Source organism: Lampris incognitus, chromosome 4 (assembly GCF_029633865.1).
Source record: "Lampris incognitus isolate fLamInc1 chromosome 4, fLamInc1.hap2, whole genome shotgun sequence".
NCBI lineage: Eukaryota > Metazoa > Chordata > Actinopteri > Lampriformes > Lampridae > Lampris > Lampris incognitus.
Window position 1 is genome coordinate 38,611,315 of NC_079214.1, and position 22,629 is coordinate 38,633,943.

At 44.4% G+C, this 22,629-nt stretch overlaps 1 protein-coding gene across 1 annotated transcript in view; it reads right to left on the reverse strand.

The window, feature by feature from the left end:
* Positions 1 to 22,629, reverse strand: part of znf536 (zinc finger protein 536) — an 89,407-nt gene that overhangs the window by 33,220 nt on the left and 33,558 nt on the right. The window contains exons 2-3 of the mRNA XM_056279133.1: positions 17,169 to 17,327; positions 5,898 to 7,712 (exon numbers count right to left, since the gene is read on the reverse strand). Of these exons, the coding sequence (XP_056135108.1) occupies positions 5,898 to 7,712; positions 17,169 to 17,327 (1,974 nt within the window). The remainder of the gene's footprint in view (positions 1 to 5,897; positions 7,713 to 17,168; positions 17,328 to 22,629) is intronic.

Sequence of the window (22,629 nt, forward strand, 5' to 3'; positions counted from 1 at the left end):
TTACACCGTCTTCTCATTAGTAAATACAGAGGTGCCGGGGAGCAAAAGGTACCCTAGCGCCCCTCTACTTGTGAAAGCATTTTTATTTTTAGTGTGTGTTTGTATGTATACATCTGTGTATGTTTTTTCGCTTGCGATCTTGCAACTTTGTGAGTGTGTGTGTGTGTGTGGGGGGGGGTAGCAGAACAACAGCGACCAAATTAATGGTGATTAACCACCTGATGAAGACAGTATTGTTGTCAATTACAGGTTTTGCCATATCCAGATTTTAGGTGTGAGTCAGCTTGTATTGTTGTGTAGATACATGTGTGTTTGTTTGCTTGTAGTGTGTGTATGCGTGCAGCTCAGGCAGGAGTGGGTGCTCACAACATCATACACATGTAGTAACAAAGAACAGGGAACAACAGTTAGCCCCTGCAAAAATTGAAATAACTGCCCCCCGCTTTTCCTTCAAAAAACTTTGAGGTCAGCACGGCTGAAGGCTTGGGTGTGTGTGACTTCATGTACGTGTGTGTTTGTGTGTCTGTGAGCAAATTCTACTGTGCAAATTTGTGAAAAAAAGTTTCGTCAGCTACAGCTGTCAGCATATAGTAGCTATAGCTGTATGTCAGCATGCATGTATGTGTATAAAATGGTCTGTGTGTGTGTGTGTGTGTGTGTGTGTGTGTGTGTGTGTGTGTGTGTGTGTGTTATTTGAAAAGGCACCTTTTTTTTCCACTAGAGCAGATAAAGTGAAAATTATTCCAGTAATACCAACTGTGATCCACTGCATCTGTGCTTCACAGCCAGCCCACCAAACCAGCCATATGTCTTTAATTATCATCAACGTTTTAAGAACCTGTTTCATTCACACACAAATCAACCTTTCATCAAAACGGCCTGAACTTCATACGGCCTGCGATTCTGTTCGCATCTGTGTGTGTGTGTGTGTGTGTGTGTGTGTGTGTGTGTGTGTGTGTGTGTGTGTGTGTGTGTGTGTGTGTGTGTGTGTGTGTGTGTGCGCGCGCGCGCGTGTGTGTAGTGCTTTGACAGCCCCCTAAGCGTAGGGGCCCCTTGTGTGTGACCTCTGCATTTGCATGCTCAAATCCCACACAGTGCAAAGTGACTTCAGAAGGCTCCCTCTGACAGTGGTAATTGACCACCCATGACACAACCAGTGCTATAATCATGCAGACAGACGCACATCAGCCCATGCACAGACACACACACAAACATACGCACACATAGAAGGAGAGAGAGGGAGAGAGAGGGAGAGAGAGGGGAACGTGTGCTGACTAGTATGGCTGATGATGTTACAGTGAGACTATGGTAAGAGCTACACAAAAATGACATTTTGATTACGTTGAATATATTATTCTATTTCTTTCAACATAAATGATATTCTGTGCAAAGGCTAAGGGCCCATAATATAGTCTCAAACCTCTTTGTTTTCTCTAGTGAAAAGAGAAAAAAACTCGGGGCATCCGGGTAGCATAGCGGTCTATTCCGTTGCCTACCAACACAGGGATCACCGATTCGAATCCCCATGTTACTTCCGGCTTGGTGAGGCGTCCCTACAGACTCAATTGGCCGTGTCTGTGGGTGGGAAGCTGGATGTGGGTATGTGTCCCGGTCGCTGCACTAGCGCCTCCTCTGGTCGGTCGGGGCACCTGTTCGGAGGTAAGGGGGAACTGGGGGGAATAGCATGATCCTCCCACGCGCTACGTCCCCTTGGCAAAACTCCTCACTGTCAGGTGAAAAGAAGCGGCTGGCAACTCCACATGTATCAGAGAAGGCATGTGATAGTCTACAGCCCTCCCCGGATTGGCAGAGGGGGTGGAGCAGGGACTGGGACAGCTTGGAAGAGTGGGGTAATTGGCCGGGTACAATTGAGGAGAAAAATGGGAATTAAAAAAAAAAGAGAAAAAAAGTCCTCTAACCATGATCTTGAATGCTTAGTTTTTTCAGTTGTTTGATTGCATTTTTGCGTCTTTCTATCCTCCCCTTAAATGTCCTCTCTCTCTCTCTCTCTCTCTCTCTCTCTCTCTCTCTCTCTCTCTCTCTCTCTCTCTCTCTCTCTCTCTCTCTCTCTCTCTCTCTCTCTCTCTCTCTCTCTCTCTCTCTCTTTTTCTCTCCCTTCCTCACCCTTCTAGAATTCCTCACCCCTCAAAAGAAGGTGTCCTGCATTTTGGAAATAATGGGGCGACAAGAATTTTTCTCATTTTACTTTTTCCCCCTCTTCTCAAATCTAAACAAAAAAGGCTGTTTGTTGTACGCTACCTGCAGGCCTAGGTCATGTACAAGGCTTTGACATCATATGCAATGGCACACTTGTCATTCCCTACAGGGTAATGACTATTGCAGGTGTGACACCAGCATGCTTCTTGCCACTATACACTTGTTTAACCTCTCAAAGCTGTCTTTTCAGCTCCCCCTAAAGTGTGTGGAGTAGGTAACACTGAATGAGAGTTTACTTAGCAATTGTCCAAAACAAATGCCGGCACAGAACAGCAACAAGCATTAGAACTGTGGGGAATGAGGAGAGGGCCCTTAGAAATTGGCACTGATGATTCTAATTGATGTGAGAGCATATTTTTTGCTCTCTCATCTCTTTTTAGTTCCTCCCTTCCTGTATGTCCTTGTTTACATAGTCTGCTTCTCAAATTGCGAGAGGTGCTTGACTACAAGCTCTGCCATTTTCTGCTCTCAAAACCTAGACGTGCCCATCCAGGCCCTGCTGAACTAACTGGCCAATCAGAGACTGTGCTACAAGTTGTCACCCTCAGTCTGCTGAACGGAAGTCTGAGCCCACATTAGATCCATATGTGAAATGATTGAATGGTGTTGTGGTGATGCTGGTAATAGGCTGTGAGCAGCAATGCCCGTGCACACCGACAGTGTGCGGCACTGTTTAAATAATGTAAGACATTATGTTTGATAATGCATAGCTATAGATAGGTCTTCACTGCAGCCAAGTATCGATTGTGTTAAGCACATCTACAGCAAAAGGTGCAGGCTCATATCAATCTTAGCACTGCGTATTGGTAACCTCAGTAACAAGATACCTTCTCCGATTACAAAGACCTCGGAGCCATTGCTGCTGTTGATGTCATTTATTGATAAATTCAATCCCTGGGCCAATTTAGGGAGGTGTGGGTTAAGTCTATGTGCATGTGTGTGTTTGTGTGTGAGGGTGAATGCTTTTACATGTGTACGTGTGTCTGTTCGTGTGCATGTGGATACACGGGTTTTGAGCCTTCCTCCCCCTCCCTTTGGACAGCCTGATGAGGAGACAACCACTTCAGCCGTGCTCCTTTTTGTCAAGCACGTGGCCTGCAACGGCTAGCATAAATTCAGGGGAGAATTCTAATATTAATGATTTATGCTCTATTTGCATACAAACCTAATGCAAACCCACTCCCGATAATCACATTTTGCCAGGTCTGGATTGAGTTTTGTCGATGTCTTTGCTACCCCATCTAACCAAATAACAGTGAGAGCCCCTTTGTTTACCCTGTGAGTTGGAGTGGACGTACAGAGACACCAGGTTGTTGTATTTTAATATGGAGAAGTTTTCACTAGCTCCCTCTCTGTCTCTGTCTCTCTCTAGCTCTCTGTCTGTCTGTCTCTCTCTCTGTCTGTCAGAGGAAGAGGAGCTTTATGAGTACAACTCCTCCTGCATATGTGTGTGTATGTATGCATGTATGCATTTATTCCCTTTTGGCATATTGTTCTGTAATCCAGCACACAGGAGAGATAGGAATACAAAGGAGAGGAAATTCCTTCAACAAAAAAACATAAAACATCTCATGGTCATCTCACCCTGTGTGCACGGTGACCGAAACTGACTGGACCCTGTTTTTGGTCCGCAAAAGAACAAGACTTCAAACTCGAATGGACCAGAATAACCTGTTTCCAAACACATAACTTACTTTCAAAGTTTTTTTTTTTTTGGTCAAACCCAGACTCCCCTTTTTTTCTTTTTCTTTAGAGCTGGGAAGAATTCAACCTGTCTGACTCGGTAAGGTTAGCCGTCAGTACTGTAGTTGATGTGTGGTGTTCTGTACGGTATGTTATTATCTGTTGCAGAGAAGAGACTGTAACACTATACACTGAGAGCTGATAACCGTCCGATAGGGTCGCACAATGCTGAGGGTCAGTGAGGAAGAAGGGCAGCGAAAACACCGTAATAGCTGTGTTAATGACACAGTAACTACAACCTCACCCCTTCGATATGAAACGTCCATACATAGTTTGCATACCATCACCCAATTTGGTTTTATTACTGTTCTGGGTGATATGTTGTGCATTTAAATATATGTGGTGCTGTCCAATAGGGTTTGAATGGGATCGCAGTGTTGTGGGGGCAGTATCTGTTGCTACGAAGTCGGATACATAATCGCTTGCTGGGCTTTTTCATTACAATGAAAGCTTGACTCCGACTAGGACAAAAACACAACATGTAAGAAAGGCTTTTGTTCCACGGACAATGACTTATCTAAAAAGGTCAAGCGGTCTTAGTTGCAGTGGGAACCGACAATGTCACAAAGCTAGCTTTCACAGGCTTCCTGATGAAATAAAAAAGGAGGGCATTCTCACACAAAGGCATTTCTTTCCTCATTTTCATAAAGGTGAACATGCCTTTTATGATGGGGAGATATGCAGAGAGCCCGGATCCATGACAACAGATAATGTTTTGTAAGATGGCGAGATCAGATAGAAAGAAACACGCAGCTGTGTTTGTTCATTATCAACAGGATTAGGTTGTTATGAGTTTTTATGATAGATATAATGTATAGTTCCACTAAATTCCTTATGGATGCTCTCCTGTAAACATCAGCTCCCATGTTCTGTCTGGGAGGAGAAACTTCTTTGGTTGCCCTCCAAGAAGAAAGACTGAATTTCAGATTTCTGAGATTAACGTATTGGACCTCCTTTAAACTTACTAAAGTCCACAGGGTGGTTTTGTTTTTCATTAATGCTTAAATGACCTGTGAAAAGATTAGTATTCAAAAAGAGATTGTTTCCCTCTTTTCCTTCCAGTGTTTGTAGACGGTGTGCAGCGAGGTTTAAGAAAGTAATTTAATCCAGGTCGCTACGTGGCAGATGCCGTGCATGTGCATGCCATTTAATGGATAAATTAATATATCATTACCCACATTTGCTTAGAAGTACATTTTGTTACTCTGCATATCTCTGTAGGTTTCAAAGCTCAACACCAATTTTGGTCTTTTTACTTTATTTTTAAAAGGAATCTTTATTATCCGCTTTATTATCATTTTTGTCAGCCACCCTAAACTGCGAAAGGGCACAGTGAAGAAAGATAAATAAATAAATACAGACTTCTTTCTTCAGTCTCAAGGAGCGGTTATAACCTTAGTGAATTCATGAAAGCTGACAGTTCATTTTTCACAGGGTCATAGAGCCCAGAGTCTTATAAAGTAATGGGCTTTCGGGAGGCGGCTTTATGAGAGCTAAGATAGTTAAGAGACATGTGGAGGAGAGGTCCTGCTCTCCCGCTCACCCAGGGTTATTCCCTCCATGCCGTGGAGAGGGAGGGAGGTGCTTCACTCCCAGTAATATAAACGTGTAATAAAGATTAATCTGTTGCTACTTGCCTGGCCAATAGCTTCTAAACTTGCTTGAAATAAGGTTGAAATCACTTCAGAGCCAATCTCAATCTCTTTTGTGGGTGTCAGGGTAAAAAAACATATATGTATTTTTCTTGTGCGTGTGTCTGCATGGGCAGTAATGAGAAAATCAAATTTGTGTTCAAAAGACTGAAATACAAGTGTGTGTCTGCCTTGTGTGTGTGTGAGATTTTCTGTCATGAATCAAAGTTGGTTTCGTCGTGTGTGTGTATGTGACTTTTTTTTTTATAGTATGGCTACAGTGGTGACAGGTGTTACAACACTCACCTGGTACTTCTGGCCTCTTCATTCCCCCCATGGCTGCTCCTCCCATGGTGCTTCCCAAGCCATTGAAAGCAGCGAGGTTGTCGGTGCTATAGGCTCTGAGGACTGACAGCATGTTCATGTTCATCTGTTGCTCTAGGTGGGTCTGCTGCTCAGCCTTCAGCATACCTGGTGGACCTCCAGAAGTTGACAGGAGGCCCAGGCCCTGCTGCCACTGCTTCTCCAGGGACAAGACTGAGTTCTGGGGTTGGGCAATCAGAGAGAGGGGAGTCATAGCAGAGGAAGACGTGGCCAAACTGGCTGCACTCCTCTGTGGAGGTGGTGAGGAAGAGTCCCCCTGTAGCAGTTTTGAGGGGTTCTGGAGATGCTCAGAGGTGGGGCTTTCATTATCCTCTCTTTCCATAAACCCCTCTTTGTCTTCCTCTCTTTCTTCCTCCTCTTTGGGCATTCCATCCTCATCCTCTTCCTCTGAGTGATTCTGGTGTGGCTGTCTCTTGGGAGTTGCAGAAGGGGTTTCGCTGGCACTGCACTCCCCAGCTTGTACAACCTCATCATCGGAGCCAGCTTGGTCCTCCTCAGCATCTCCACAGGAGTCTCTGTCAGACACCTGGTTGTCCCCAGTCGAAGATGCTCCTCCCAGGATTTGGCTGGGCACATCCATTCCCTGGTCTGTTGGAGCACTGTACCCCTGGAGGCCCTGATTGGCCCTTGCTGATCCATCATACAGGCCTCCATAATGTCTGTAGAAGTCACTCTGGAAGGGGTTGTGGGGAGGATCCATGTGGTTATTCCAGCCCCCTTGACTCTTCTCTCCCTCTCTGTCTACATCTCTGTCAAGGGAAAGGCCAGATGTCTTGGTGTTGGAGCTGAGGTGGGCAGTAGTGGTGGAGGAGGCCTCACTGTGGAGCTCCTTGCCTGTGTCTAAACGCTGCTGCTGGGCTTTGCCAAGGTGGTTGGCCTGGAGGTGAAGAGCCATAAGCTCCAAGGAGGCAGTAGAAAATGAGCAGAAGAGGCAGCCATGCCATGCTACATTGTCCTGGATGGTGACTGAGGAGCCAGGGAGGGAACCAGAAGCAGACTCAGGCCGAACCGACACGGACAAGTCCAAGGGTTCGTACTGGGAACCTGGCTTGCCTGGTTCTGGGTTCTGCTTGGCTTCAGCCCGCTCTTCTCGTTCTGGATCAGCAGAGGCAGCCCTCTTTGCTTTGGGCTCACCGCTATCATAGTAGCGCTGGGTCTGGAGCTGGGCTGGGCTCTGGTTCTGGCTGTCCTTCATATCCTTCTTCATAGAGCTGAGCACAAAGTTGTCCATGAAGGCTTGGAGGGAGCCCTGGAAGTGGACTCCATTTCCCATCATACTTTGGTAGGCCCTGCCTAAATCAGAGAAGCTGGCAGGGCTTTCTGTTACTGTGGAAACCAGAGAAGATGGGGCATCAGTTGAACCCTTCATGTTCTCAGCTACAGAGGCAGAATCAAAGTGACGATCTCCGCGGCGATCTTCCCTCTCACGGTCTCTATCGCGCGGTGACATCATGCCAGGTGCCACCCACTGGTGTGGAAGTAACGGGCCTCCTCTGAAGTCCAGGTTGGGGGGCACACCCTTGAAAACATTACGGAGGACATCTGGGCGAGCAAAGATACCCCCACTGGTTGCCTTCCCGTGGTCGTCCTTGTGCTCGGAGGAGGGGGCGTGGCTGGATGATGAGCCTGTGGCGGCTCCATTCTGGCGCTCACGGTGATGGCGCTCCAGGTGGTACTTCAGACTAGCAGACTGGGTGCCAGCATAGTCACAATGAGGGCATCGGTAGGGTTTCTCTCCTGAGAGACAAGAAAGAGAGAGATAAAGAGAGAGGGAAAGATTGAATAATTAACCTGATTATTAGATTGACTGGATATCAGAGCCTATTTATTGGAACAGGGAATGTGGACCCTAGGGTCATGTAACCTCCCTGAATGAGGAAAATGAGGTCAAAGGAAAAGAGCTAAAAAATATGTATTTCATTAACGACCATAAAATAAGTTGATGTTTAGTAATTGCTTTAGGTTGGAGTCAAAATACATGCAAATTGGACCCCCCCCTTAAGAGAGAACAAAATAGAGGAAGAAAAACCAGCTATTGTATTAAGAAAGAACTCTGACATTTAATAAGAGAACAGATACAATGAAGCCACAACACAGAATAGTATTTAAAGGAATTCTGCATTCACCAAACATTCTCTAGTCAGTGCTGTTCCATTTAGTGTGTGTGTGTGTGTGTGTGCGTGCGTGTGTGTGCGTGTGCGTGTGCGTGTGTGTGTTTGCATGGTGGGAGGGGGGTGGCATCTGAATATGGGTCGATCCAGGCCGATCCAGCCCCGCCAAGTGAGCCATCACTCACATCGACACCACAAAAAACATTTCACCATATGGTGCTCTCAGTCCACTATAAGAGATAATATTTTCAACTGACAATAGAATTGTCTCGATGCTATCTCTGTTTGCATGAGCGAATGCCTTGGTTGAGGATGCGGCCAGGCCTTTATGTTTGTATATATTTGTGTATGTTTATCTGGACACGAGTGTTTATGTGGGTAGATGTGTGCATGTCAGTTGTGTTTGCATGTGACTGAACATGTCTACATAACATTTTGTGGATTCTGGTCTGTGTGCTTTTACATCCGTTTGTGGTATCGTGTGCATGTGTGTGAATCTTTGTGTGTGTGTGCACGTGTGTGTGTGTATGTGTGTGTGTGTGTGTGTGTGTGTGTGTGTGTGTGTGTGTGTGTGTGTGCCTGCCTGAAATGGGCTCACGGTGCCTCTGTTTTGGCCTTGTAAACCGTCAGGCCTGTGCCCTGGCGATGAGAGCGTGATTTCTCGGACGTTCTCTGTTTGCAGTTTATCTTAGGGAGGATAAATTGGCCAGGGGATAAGATCTCGCCTAACATTGCTACTTTGTGTTGCACTTGAAGGAAAATAAGTATTATATATTCCAATAGAAAAGTGGATCAGCTACTATGAGTAAAAAAATCATAACAATGATAGAAATAAATCTGCCGACATATGTTTAGCATACGATACTATTACAGCATTTCACATTTCAGTGTAGCCTTATGCTTTATACAGTGTAACATTCTGATTTGACTGACGATTTAACTATCGTCAAAAAACCCCAAAATGAGTTATGCTAAAAGTGGGCTGAATCTAAATATACTTGTTTATGCTGTATATACATATTCATGAGTAATCTTGATCATGATAAAATATCAGCACAATTCTGCAAGAAGTGGATCTTTAATTCAAGTTGGAATGATACTTATATCGAAACAGAACGAATCCTGCTAGCAATAATAATGGGCATGGAATCTGAGCCAGATTTGGCATCATTAAAAACAATAAACAAAGAGGAAAAAAAGCTAAGCTTCATATATATATATATATGTGTGTTTGTGTGTGTGTGTGCGTGGGTGTGGGTGGTTTCTGTGTGTGTGTGTGTGTGTGTGTGCGTGGGTGTGGGTGGTTTCTGTGTGTGTGTGTGTGTGTGTGTGTGTGTGTGTGTGCATGCCTATGTAATACATACATAAATACATGTGGCTCAAAATGTTTAGATGATACACATGGAAACAATTTTAGAAAAGAAAAAAATGCATTGTTACGCAAGGCTGGTTTGAATGATTTAAGTCGGGCTGTGTAGTAAATCATGGATATAATTAGCAAATGGCATACTGCTCAAGTAATTTATCATTATTTGGAGGGCACCATTCCAGAAAAAGATTCTGCGATCCGCAGACCTACTGCAGAGTTCTCAAATAAAGGGCCACAAACACATACTCAATACAATATTGATACAAGAGAGAAAAGAAAGGGATGGGATGTGAGAGAAAAGAGTAGAAATGGTGAGGGAGAGAAAGAGAGAGAAAGCAAGAGGGTGAGACAGGCAGGCTTGAGTGTAGATAAAGAGACGTTGTGATGTGATACCTTTTCCTTTACACCAGAGTGGCGGTGAAGCATAGAGTATATCTAAAATAAACCATGTGAGATGAGCTTTTAACCCAATAAGTGTTTCTCCTGTGTGCTGCTGAACAGAGGCTCACGGCTGATTTAATAAGGAAACGTCCCTGATGCAAATGATCATTCTCAATTCCTCTAACTGGACAAAATGATATTCTAGGAGCAAAATTAGACAGAAATTAGACTGATCTGATTTTTTTTCCGCTCCTCTCCCTCTCATTTTTATAAAAGGTTCGTCTTAATGTTCATAGGGTAAAATAAAGATTAATGTTCCATCTAAATAACCTAAATGAGAATGAAAACAGAAGAATGCCGGCTTACCCCTATTGCTTGATATTTCAGCTAAAATCACAAATAAATAGGTAAATGGAATAAAATAAAATGGAATAAAACAAAACAGAAGTGTCCTTGGAGAGTGATCAGGTTGTTGAGTAGTTTAAACCGAGTATCCCTCCACACGTAAAGAGTGTGCAAGATACAAAAGAACAAAAAAAATGTCTTTTACTTGTGAATGTATGTGTGTGTTTGAGCATGCATGTTTGTTTATGTGTGTATGTGTGTGTGTGTGTGTGTGTGTGCGTCTGCCTGAGCAAGGGCATATGTGGTTATGCGTGTGGTTGTTTATTTGTGTGTGTGTGTGTGTGTGTGTGTGTGTGTGTGCGTGCGTGCGCGCGCATCTTGGAGGGCCATTTGGACTGGCTAAGACATCTGCTCCATCATACGTCAGGGGCCTGGTGTGACATCTGGGGAATATACTGTATCCTGCCTTGCAACATTACACACAATTTACTGCTAAAGGTCATTATGTACCCGTTAATCCACTTTTAATTGATATCAGCGCAAACAGCACAACCTTCCAGCCACATGACAGATCACTACTGCAACAAAACCAGGAAATTGTAATTTGGGGGTTAAAAATAAAAGATCAAACTTTTTTTTTCTTTTCTGTCGTCTTCTTTGATTTGTTATAACCTCTGATGGAACATGGGACATTTTGTTTGATTTCTGACAAACTGTTAAGGAAAGGGAGGAAATTCACAGCCGTGTGCTACTTGAGATTGATTTGTGAAATGTGCTAAGTAAACCTATAAGTGATATCTTGGTGAACATAAAAAGCTCCTCCCCTGATTGCTGGCCTGGGATGTGTTTCTCTGTGGTATGTAGTGTTTCGCTGTGGGTGGCTCAAGCTGAATTCATCTGGGTTTGTATGAACTGTAATGCCGCCATAGTAACAAGTTAGGATAAACACCCCACGCCTGTACGCAACGGCGATTAAAATGGCTTATTAGATATGACAAACTGTAAGATGAATTTCCTTATGGCCATAGTGAATTGTGGGAGGAAGCTGGAGGGAAAAAAAACAAAAAAAACGTAAAGCAACCACGGGATATTCGGGACATTGGGTAAGGGAAGAGGACAGTCTGCGCAGACTATTCAAAATGAAAGTTACTGAAAAGCTGCTGCTTCGAGCATATCTGTTGGAGTGAATTGGTTTGATTTTCACCAAATGGTGTAAGTAGGCCTGTACAAATTTAAATGAATTACAAGGCACGAATAGAGATAGGAGAGAACGAAAATGTGTGTGTGTGTGTGTGAGAGAGAGAGATGGTTAGAGAGCAAGACAGAAATAGGAGAAGATATAAGATGGGGAGAGAGAGAGAAAATAAAAGGCAGAATAAGATGAAAAGGCAGCTAGAGGAATGGAGAGGGAGATCACAGGTCCCCCTTGATTCATTCTGATTACAAGGTTAGGTTAAGGTTAAGTGACATGGGCAAGGCCTGCCTCTCCTCTCCCATCCTCTCCTCCCTCCTCCCTCCTCCCCGCCCCTCTCCTCTTTTCCTCCTTCTCCCCTCATTTAAAGGTGAACAGGAACTCTTGCTGGTTATACTGCCCTGCCTGAAGTTATGTGTGGCTATTGTCAAGAGCGAGGACCTTTTTATTTTTTACACACAGCTGCTTACTGCTAAATAGTGCCTTGTCCAGAAGGGGACAATCTGGGCCTCTAATTGCTGTCACTGAAGCCTAGATTCATTATGTGACTTTCCCATTAAAATGTGAGCATTAATTTGTATAATGAAATATCACCCTCTGCAGTGTGTTCATTAGCTGTGGCCCCACACTGTAGCGCCACAGCCGCACAATGTTAGCTACCTAGAAAACTGTGGTTAATTTCGCTAATGGATATTTTCCCACTCACTGTTCAAGAGGAAATTAATACTGTAACATTAGCTCTTTAACTTTTAGAGAAATTTAAATTCACTTCATTCCTTTCAAGCTGCTGTTTTCTGCTCATTAATCTCCGCGTGCTGTTGCACAATGCCAGCTCGACCAGCTCGGTAAGCAACTCCATTGTGTCGTTCACATTGCATTAGGATGAAGCTGGGCTTGGCTGTCATCTGTGAATTTCTATGTATTGTCACAGATTACAGAGAGGATCTTTAGCTGCTGTAAAAGTCATCTTGTGGATGTAATCAGGGTGTCACAGCGAAGCTGGAGTGATTAGGTTAGGGATAATGTGAAGGCCACATGTTGTAGATGCATCAGGCGAGTTCTCTCTCCAAGCAATCAGGGGCTCTGCTTAGGTTGTGCTTAGATGGGCCCAAACTGGGGAAGTATTCCCTTCCTTTCACAATGAAATACCCTGTCTACCTTCCTTATTTCTAGCCCTTGGTGCAGATGCATTAACATAGTGATGTTTCTGGTTGGATTTGGCCTTGGGAAGTTGGATGCAGTTTAGATATCAGCATGAGGGAATGTAACAAAATAACATTTATATGGTGGTGGATAGAATTTTTAACACACTCTCTGTATTTGCGTGAGTGCGTGCGGGAGACTGTGTGTGTTTTGCTGAGTAAGTTAACGTGTGGCCTGCCATGAGGCCTCCGTTTCCTCCGGAATGAAATAGGGGCCTCGTGGGGACCCTTACTCTACCACTCAAAGCAGACATAACTCAGCTGTCCCACCACTAGGTAACTGATGCCCGTGAAACTGCAACTCATACAGAGAGCGAGAGAGAGAGAGAGAGAGAGAGAGAGAGAGAGAGAGAGAGAGAGAGAGAGAGAGAGAGAGAGAGAGAGAGAGAGAGAGAGAGAGAGAGAGAGAGAGAGAGAGAGAGAGAGAGAGAGAAGAGAGAGAGAGAGAGAAAGTGAGAGAGAGAGAGAAAGTGAGAGAGAGAGAGAGAAAGAGAGAGTAACATGGGATGGCCTGGCTGTGACCTGGATGTGCCATTTAACACAGAGATTCTCATTATGTCAGTACACCCAGCATGCTTGTATGCTGTACAGACTCCATGCTTGTTCCCCTCTGGGCCTGAGGTATGTGCCTCTTATTAAGGCTGGAAGAAGGGCTTTACAGTACGGGTGGTCTCATCCTCTGTCTTTTAAGTGCATGGAGAGAGAGAAATGGGGGGAACATGGGGGGCAGAGATAGAGTCACACAGGCGAGAGAGAAGAAAGATAGAAAAAAGAGAGAGTGTTGGGGGGGGGGTCGCATTGATTTTTCTCAGCAGCCAGGGATTTCCATTTTCAGTTGTGAGCATTTTAGCCTTAGCCTCTTTACTGGCAGTCAGGGATTACATGGTCTTGAAGAGTAGAAGCCGACTAAAAGGTCAGGACATTTTCGACTCACCTTTTCAGGAACACATAGATAAGTACTGTATCAACCTCTTGTGAAAAAAATTGTTTTTCCCTAACGTGTTTTCGATTGTTTATCTCTAGTGATATTTCGTCAAAGCATTTGGTTTTTTTTTCAAGAGGTACACCCTAACGGATATTGCGAGAGTGCTTAAGGTTGGAGCGACCAGAAAAAAAAGAGAAGATAAAATGGGTGCAACCTTGCATTCCAAACATTTAGGGTAAAGCACTTGTAAAGAGAAGTAGTAAAGCCCTTAGTAAAACGTAAGATAATATCTCTTTTTGGAAGCTAGTCCATGCTACTATCCAGGTGCATTGGGTGGTAGGTTAGGTGTCTCACTCAAGGATGCTTGACAGTATTGCAGTACTGGGACTTAGCCTATGGCTTTCAGTTGATGGACAACCACAATGACAACTAGGCTATCTGTCACCGAGATAGAGTCGATGAGAAGATATTTAACGTCCCACAGATCTACGCTGACAAGGTGGTCAGTGTCAATACATGCATTTTGCCATTACAGCAACACTTGGGCTCTGGCTGGGAGGACAGGAGCACATCATGACAGAAAGCTGCCAACTTCATGCACCCTCATGTCCCCAAGCTGGACTTCCTCCTGTCCTTGTCGTGTGGTTGTGTTGTCCTCTGTGTAGTCTAATTGTGAATTTAACCTGGATATTTAGTGGGGCGTTCTTATCTTCTAGTCGGCACGACCCCCAGTCTCTCTCTCTCTCTCTCTCTCTCTCTCTCTCTCTCTCTCTCTCTCTCTCTCTCTCTCTCTCTCTCTCTCTCTCTCTCTCTCTCTCTCTCTCTCTCAAAAGAACAGAGACTTTTGACATCATACTGTAGTGGTGTTACTCATCCCAATTGTGAGGATCCATTTCCTGTTTTGTAGGTTGTTCCTGATCTGAAAAACTGCACGGGGCCACTTTTGGATTTGGGAATGTTCTTGATGAGTGGTTGAATGTACTTAAAGGTAAGACCATGTATAGTATGCTGTTAAAAATCCCTGAATAAAGAAAAACTGACTGGTCGGACTGATACACCCTGGAGAGCCCAGCTGGGCTTGGGGGAGAATGTGAAGCCAATCTGGAGGGGTTTATACGAACCACCGTTAATTAAAAAAGCTGGTGATCTGCAGTGGAGGGTCTTTCATGGCATAGTGGCGGCCAATGCTTTTGTTTCTGTGCTAGACCCTAATGTGAATGACAACTGTCCCCTATTGTGCCCAGAGAGAAACGTTTTTCATTGGTTTTCAGAATGTGTGAGGCTTACACCCCTGTTTCTGCTACTAGAACATTTATTTAGATCATCTGGGGAAAGTTTCTGCAAACAGAATTTCATTTTTGTTTCAAATACAGCCACCGTGTAAAATATAAATGTCAACTCTTAAACTTCATTGCAGGGCAGGCAAAAATGAGGCTATCCATGTGAGCTGGAAAAAGAGAATTAAAGAGTGTATATAGAATGTCATGTTGAACTGTTGTTTAGCAGGATGGTCAAGGCCAGGATAAGAGTAGACTTCAATTATACAAGGCCATGAAAGATATGGACACATCACAACTTTGTGGCATTATAAAGGGGTGCTGTGTTCCACCATAAAGGATGAGCTGGGTTTTTTCTGCAGAGCTCGGATAAAAGGGGTCTTACCTGTTTTTGTTATGTTTTGAGTTGTTGTTGAATCATTGTTTTTTGGGACTGTTAAAAGATGCATGTTGAGTGTTTGTATTTGACAAGTATTGTTTATATGTTTAGAAAGATTCCAAGTCTGTTTTTGTTATTTTTTTCTGTTAAATAAGACTTGTTTTAAAATTCAAAAAAAATTCTCTCTCTCTCTCTCTCTCTCTCTCTCTCTCTCTCTCTCTCTCTCTCTCTCTCTCTCTCTCTCTCTCTCTCTCTCTCTCTCTCTCTCTCTCTCTCTCTCTCTCTCTCTCTCTCTCTCTCTCTGTCTGTCTGTCTCTGTCTCTGTCTCTGTCTCTCTTTCTCACACACTATAGTAAGCGAGCTGTATGGTGGGAGTAAACAACCTAAAGGGTTGCGTCAAAGAATAATATAAAGCTCCTCTATTAGGCACATCATCTCACGATATCCCAACACTGTGGACAGGGTGGCTTTGTTTTGGTCGGAAAGTTATTGAGGGTTACTGAATTGTGAAATTGCCCTCCGAGTGATGTCATTGGAGGACACTGAACCCTTGTTGTGTTAATTAGCGCTTAATGCAACAATGTGGAGGGGGGAAAAAAGGAAAAAAGATAAAATAAAAAGAATGGAATAGCCCTAAGTCTCAGGAGGGACACTGTTAGAAAATACAAGTCCCTGGTTAGAGTGTTACCATAGTAGTATGAATAGGTTTTCACATTAATTGGAAGACGGCGCATTATAATCAAATATCTAATGAAGTAAAGACCACAGGGAAAAGATCTCTGGAAGAATCATTATTCATTACAGCATTAAAAGTTATAGGAGATTATGTGTTAGAGATTAAATTGGTGACAGGGAATAGCTGGTATGTGCTTTTGGTAACACTTATTTTTCAACACTTCAATTTTGCAATTTTGATCAGCAGTCATGTAAATTTTGGTGGAGTAAATTACTAAGTTAGTAACTCAGTTATGTAGTTAAATAGCTAGTCAGTGAGTTTGACTAGGGAATAACCCCCCCCCCTTTCCTTTTTTTCCCCTCCCCTTTTTCCTCCCATATTCATCATGTTTAATTTCCTGGTCCCCTGTTTCTTACCATTGCTCCACTGTTACAGTAGTTGTGGAGGGCAAAAACTGCCACGTGCATCCATGTACACGTGAGTCAACCGACCACTTCTCTACACCTGCCAGCTGCAGGTTTCTCCGGGAGAACGTAACGCTTGCAGAGGCTTACCGTTATTTCTCCCAGATCCACCCACAACTATACAGATGCCCCACCACCTGTAGGAGTCACTGGTTGTAATGGAGAGACAGAAAACCCCTGTCGGCCCCCCTTCCAGGAGTGCTGACAGTTGTATGCCCTGTGACACCCACTGAGCCGGAGGCAGCACCGGAACTCGAGATAAACACTTCAGTGTGGGGACCCTGCACCGCCCGAGTGCCCCTAACTCTCTCTCTCTCTCACGCTTTCTTTCTTTCTTTTTATGTCTCTCTGTCTGTCCGTCTGTCTGTCTGTCTGTCTCTCCATCCCTCCATTATCCAAACTGCTTATGCTGCTCAGGGTCGTGGAGATGCTGGAGCCTATCCCAGCAGTCATTGGGTGGCAGGCGGGGAGACACCAATCCATAACAGGGCCCACACACACACACACATTCACACCTAGGGACAATTTAGTATGGCGATTCACCTGACCTACATGTCTTTGAACTGTGGGAGGAAACCGGAGCACCCGGAGGAAACCCATGCAGACATGGGGAGAACATGCAAACTCCACACAGAGGATGACCCCCAAGGTTGGACTACCCCGGGGCTCAAACCCAGAACCTTCTTGCTGTGAGGTGACCTTGCTAACCCCTGTACCACCATGCCTCCCCCATCTGTCTCTCTTGAAGATGATTAATTTGGATGAGAATGAATGTCAACACAACTAGAAACATAAAAAGTGTACAACAGCACATCCACCCTGTATGTGGCACATCACCCACATAAATGAGAATGTGGCAGGCTTGCACTGACCTGTGTGTATCCGCAGATGGACCTTGAGGTGGTGGGAGGTGCGGAAAGACTTGCCACAGTAGGGGCAGTCCTTAGAGGCCGAGACCAGGCTCCTCTCTCGATGCTGGGTGATAGAAGGCTGAACGCTCCCTGCTGCCTTCACCAGGTCCTCCCCCACATCTGGAACAGAAAGCACAAATGCAGACACACATGAGGAGGGGAGACAAATGGAAGGTGTGTTGAGTGTCACTTCAAACCAGCCTTCCACACATTACAACACTAACCCCTCCAACACACACACACACCACCACCACCACCAGCACCACCACCAGCACAGCAGCAGCTCTATCTGTCTCTCATTGTCCTCTTCTCGCTCACACAAATGTGCTAACGCCACACAAAGTCAAACACATCAAACGGGTTCACGCGTTGCGCTATTTTCCTCTCTGACAGAACGCTGACAGTTCATAAGCTTTTCAGTTTCTTTAGAAACTTCACCGGCTTGAGCCACCCCCCTCCACCCTCCTTCCCCTCCCGACGCACCCTTCTTCTTTCTCCTCCTCATCTGCTGCGCTCTTCTTCCCCCCTTGTTATCATCATGTGTAGCTAGCATATATAAGCAGGTTGTGTCAAAATTAACAAAGAAAAATTAAAAAAAAAAAACTCTAGGTTTGCCGGTGTCAGCATAGCAGGGCCTCCTCGCGTCTCTTTTTGCCACCCGATTTTGACAGGTAACTGTCAGAGATGTGTAAGGGCGATAACGGCTGTGACCCCACCCACCACTGCATCCAGGGAGAAGCACGGTTCAGTGCAACAAGACTCTGTTAGCGACATAATCACCTGCTAAATATGAATCTTAAGATGAACAGAAACACTTTTGCAAAGTGTCGACAGCAGATTAATCAGAGATGAGCATGCCAGCATTTAAAGTGCATGTGTTGGCCTTGTGGAAGCGATGGAGAAGAGCTTTTTGGAGCTTACTGCAGAGTCAAGTCACATGTATTTCATCGGCCTTTGCAGGAAGCAGAGCTTGGCAATGTCTAAGTTAAAAAACCGAATAGCTCAACGAAATGAGGACACAATGACGATTGGATTCGTTTTAGCTTGTCCAGTATATCAAAGTTGATTTACACCTTATGTTAAGTCAGGAACTTCTGTACCAGTTAAAATATTAATGTAAGATAAAGCACCCAGGGGGAAAATAAATAAATAAATAAAGCAACCAGCCTGTGAAAGTGGACATAAAGTTACATTGACTTCAGAATGATGTAACGATTTCTTTCAAAGATAATAAAATCAAAAGGGCAAATAAAGCCAACACAGATTCATGGTGAGAAAAACAGTTAGTGTTGCAGCATCCATCTACCGGCACATGCCTGGACACACAAGGACACAGTGTTTTGTATGTGTTTTTTGTACACAAAAACACATACAAAACACGCAAAGACGTAAAAACCACACACACAGCAAACAAACCTGCATCTGTGGTCTTTACAATCACAATTATTTCACAAGTCAGAGCGTGGGTGACCTAACAAAGCACGAGTAAGTTTGAAAATGTTATTCATTTTCTTTCCCCTAGTCTGGCACATGATTTGGTATGTGTGTGTGTGTGGTGTGCGGGGGGGGGGGGGGGGCAGGAGCGGCGCAAGAAGAGAATCAAAATCGAGCAACCCACTTAGGCAACCACACCACACAATGAGGAGCATTTTTTAACAGTAGCCTTATCTGTTCTTTTCTTTTCCTCCCTGGCCCATTCCGCCCCTCCTCAGTTGGGAGTCAAATAAGGTTTACAGAATAGAAAGACCCAAGTCAGCAAGTCCTCTGCCACACTGACACTAAACACATGATTCTATTCAACTGCATTGCGATCAGACTGAAGGTTACAGTATTTATCACAGCGGAAACTGAAAGAAAGCCCTGCCAACGCCAAGATACCGAATATCAGCTTCTTCAACTCGGTGCATGGACCAGCTCCGTAGTATACTTACTAGTTTTAGTTGAGGCTAGGCTATTTTTTTTTTCTTCCTCACTATAATTTTTCGATGAAAAACAGCAAAATGTGTCACTTATTTGACATTTGTTGTAAATTTGTTAAACAAAACAGGTTGTCCGTGGCTGGTACTGCAATATTCAATATTCAGTATTCAGCTCCACATGTGACATTATGGCTTCCATGATACAATATATTTTGTGCAGCAAAATGTATTGTTGGATGCAGAATTACACTGAAAATAGAATAAAGACAATAAGTGATAAATAAAATATCATAGGTGAAATGATTATGTACTGAATAACTTGAATCCATATGCAGCCATGTGTGAACACATCAATTGTCTCCAATCCCCATTCATTTGCATAGGCATTTGAATGCATTTAAAATGACCTCTAGTCAGTCAAAAAAAAAAACGAATCCTCCAGTGTGTTATCCAATACTGTACCATACTGCAGCCATAGTTAATTCTTCATAAACATATTTACAGCCGTCTACTGTACATATCCCTCTTTGCAAAGATTCCCCTGATCATGTAGCAGACACTGGCCCACCTGCCTGTCCCAGATGGGGCTAAAATTGAAAACCCCGAAACTCCAGAGCTTAGCAGAACAACCATATAAAATGTACACTCAAAGACATACAAGTGGTTCTGTCTCTCTCTCTCTCTCTCTCTCTCTCTCTCTCTCTCTCTCTCTCTCTCTCTCTCTCTCTCTCTCTCTCTCTCTCTCTCTCTCTCTCTCTCTCTCTCTCTTGTCTCTCTCTCTCTCTCTCTCTCTCTCTCTCTCTCTCTCTCTCTCTCACACACACACACACTCACACGCTCTCTCTCTCTCTCTCGCACGCGTTCTCTCTCTCTCCCTCTCTCACATGCACACACACACACACATCCGTTCACTCACAGACGTCCTTGTGTGTCAGGGTTAATAAGAGGAAGACACAATACTGAGAGGATGAGAGTGTGTTCTCCTGCCATATATTAGCCCTTCAAAGTGAATTGGCTTGTTACACACACACACACACACACACACACACACACACACACACACACACACAAACACACACCCAGCACCACTGTAAAAAATAGTTATATATAACTTTGGTTGTGTGTCTGTGACTGCACATGTGTCTGTCTGTCTGTGTAAGTGTGTAATTACAGTGGTGTGCTTCACACATGCAAGTGCATGTTTGAAAGCACACCACTCCTAGCCACTAGCCGGACCTCCAGCATGCTTGTCTGATCCTCTGCTTTTAATACGGCTGTTCCAATTACTGTAAAAGTCATCCTGCACTGTATAACCACAAATATTGACACTTTATTGCACAACACATTTTATGACATTTTGAAGGTCACCCCATATATTAAACGTCATCGTTCCGAGCCGGGTGTCTGCGTCTGGAAAGATTCTCGATTGCCCGTCAACACCCCCCCTAACCATCCCCTGCTTATTGATTTTCCATTTCCCAACTCGCCTTCCTTTTATGCAAAGGAATCCTCTCTAGGAGTCACAGCATTAAAATGAATGTCACAGGTGAGCCATCGCCTTCATATATAAAAACCTGTTTGGATCAGGTGCTATAACTCTCTGTCGTCACATGGGGAGCACTGGAACTGACGCTGGTTCAACATGTATGTGCACACACACACGCACACACACACACGCACACACACACACACACACACACACACACACCATTAATAAACAACTGGTGGCAAAATAAACGGTTCGAACTGTATCAGAATATGCCCCTTTTTTTAAATCCTCTATTGAGGTCAAACGTTGTAATAGTGCCCCATCTTTCTTGCATTACTGTCTCCCGCCTCAGAAAACATGACACATGCAGAACTGTAACTGTTCTGCTACAGAAATATCACAGGGAGAGGAAAAAAAGAAATGTATAATTCAGCTGTATCTGATCTGAGACCAGCTCCTCTCCCCTCTGCCTTTAGTGGTGTCAGGGTGCCGTAAATGTAACATGCCAGAACAAAGGCTCCGAGATCAGATTGGAGCAGAGTTGAGTAGGCCATCTGGAGGCAGGCTGAGTATCAGTCACTCTGCCTGCTGTCTGCTGCACTCACACTCACACGCTTCCCCTCTGAGTGTGTGTGTGTGTGTGTGTGTGTGTGTGTGTGTGTGTGTGTGTGTGTGTGTGTGTGTGTGTGTGTGTGTGTGTGTGTGTGCCAGTGTGTGCAAGCATGTGTGTGACACCTCCCCTGCTGCACGTCACCAGAATCTTGCAAAGAAATAACCGCTCTACCACCACTGCCATGGGGATACGCCTCCAGGGTCCCTCGATGACTGACTGACAAATATATAAATTGATAAGGAACTGCTGTTTGTGTGAATATATCTGTGTCTGTGCGTGTGTATGTGTGCATGTGTGCATGCGTACGTGTGTGTGTGTGTGTGTGTGTGTGTGTGTGTGTGTGTGTGTGTGTGTGTGTGTGTGTTTTCATGGAAGTCCTCTGAGACAGGGCATACAGCCTTGTCTTCTGCAGCAACCACACCCAGTTCCCATTAATGGAAAAAAAAATCAACAACAGCAACAAGAAACAACAAAGCCAATGAAAGTGTGCATGTGTGTTTGTGTCCTTAATGTATGTACGGGTGTGCGTTTTTGTGTTTATTCGATGGGTGATGCAGGATGGGGCTGTTCCTGAATGGTGCTTCTTTCAATCACACTTTGCACTCTAACGTTCTGCGGTTTTGATTACTATGATAGCACTTTCAGGAAATAAAACTGGAAGAAAAAAAAAGCACTTCAGTCATAAAACACAAGATGTTTTTGCCTTTCTCTCACAGCCATTATTCTAATGTGCCACGTGATCCCCTCCAAGCCAGCGGCCTCTCCCCGTGGCCAAACACTGATGGGGACGGGAAGGGAAAGATTGACGGAAACAGTTTGAAAAGGGGAAAGATATTAAGAGAGATTGGATGAGAGGGAGAAGGAAAAGGAAGGAGAGAGAGAGGGAGCGAAAAAAGAGTAAAACGTGATGACATCATTTGAAAGGCATTAGGCTTTTAAAAAATGCGCCCAGGGGGACTTGATTTCCTTACACCAGAGCAACACAACACCATCCGGCCTGATGCTCCCTCTCTCGCGCTCTCTCTCTCTCCCCCTCCCTCTCAATCTCTCTCTCTCTCTCTCTCTCTCTCTCTCTCTCTCTCTTCTCTCTCTCTCTCTCTCTCTCTCTCTCTCTCTCTCTCTCTCTCTCTCTCCCTCCCTCCCCCTCCCCTTTCTCCTTTTTGATTTGGACCGCTGCCATCTTTGTGAGCGTCTGGTTCATGCGAGTTAATCAATTTGAGGTTTAGTTACACTGCTGATGCTAGCATTCCATCCACTGCTAGAAAGTAATCTGAACTCGCAGAATTTATTAACCAAACACCAATTATCATTAAACACCACTGCATTATCCTCCGCTTTTACTACCTGACAAGGACTACTTAATGAAATTTAGATTAAAGTTATTTGGTGCGTGATTTATGG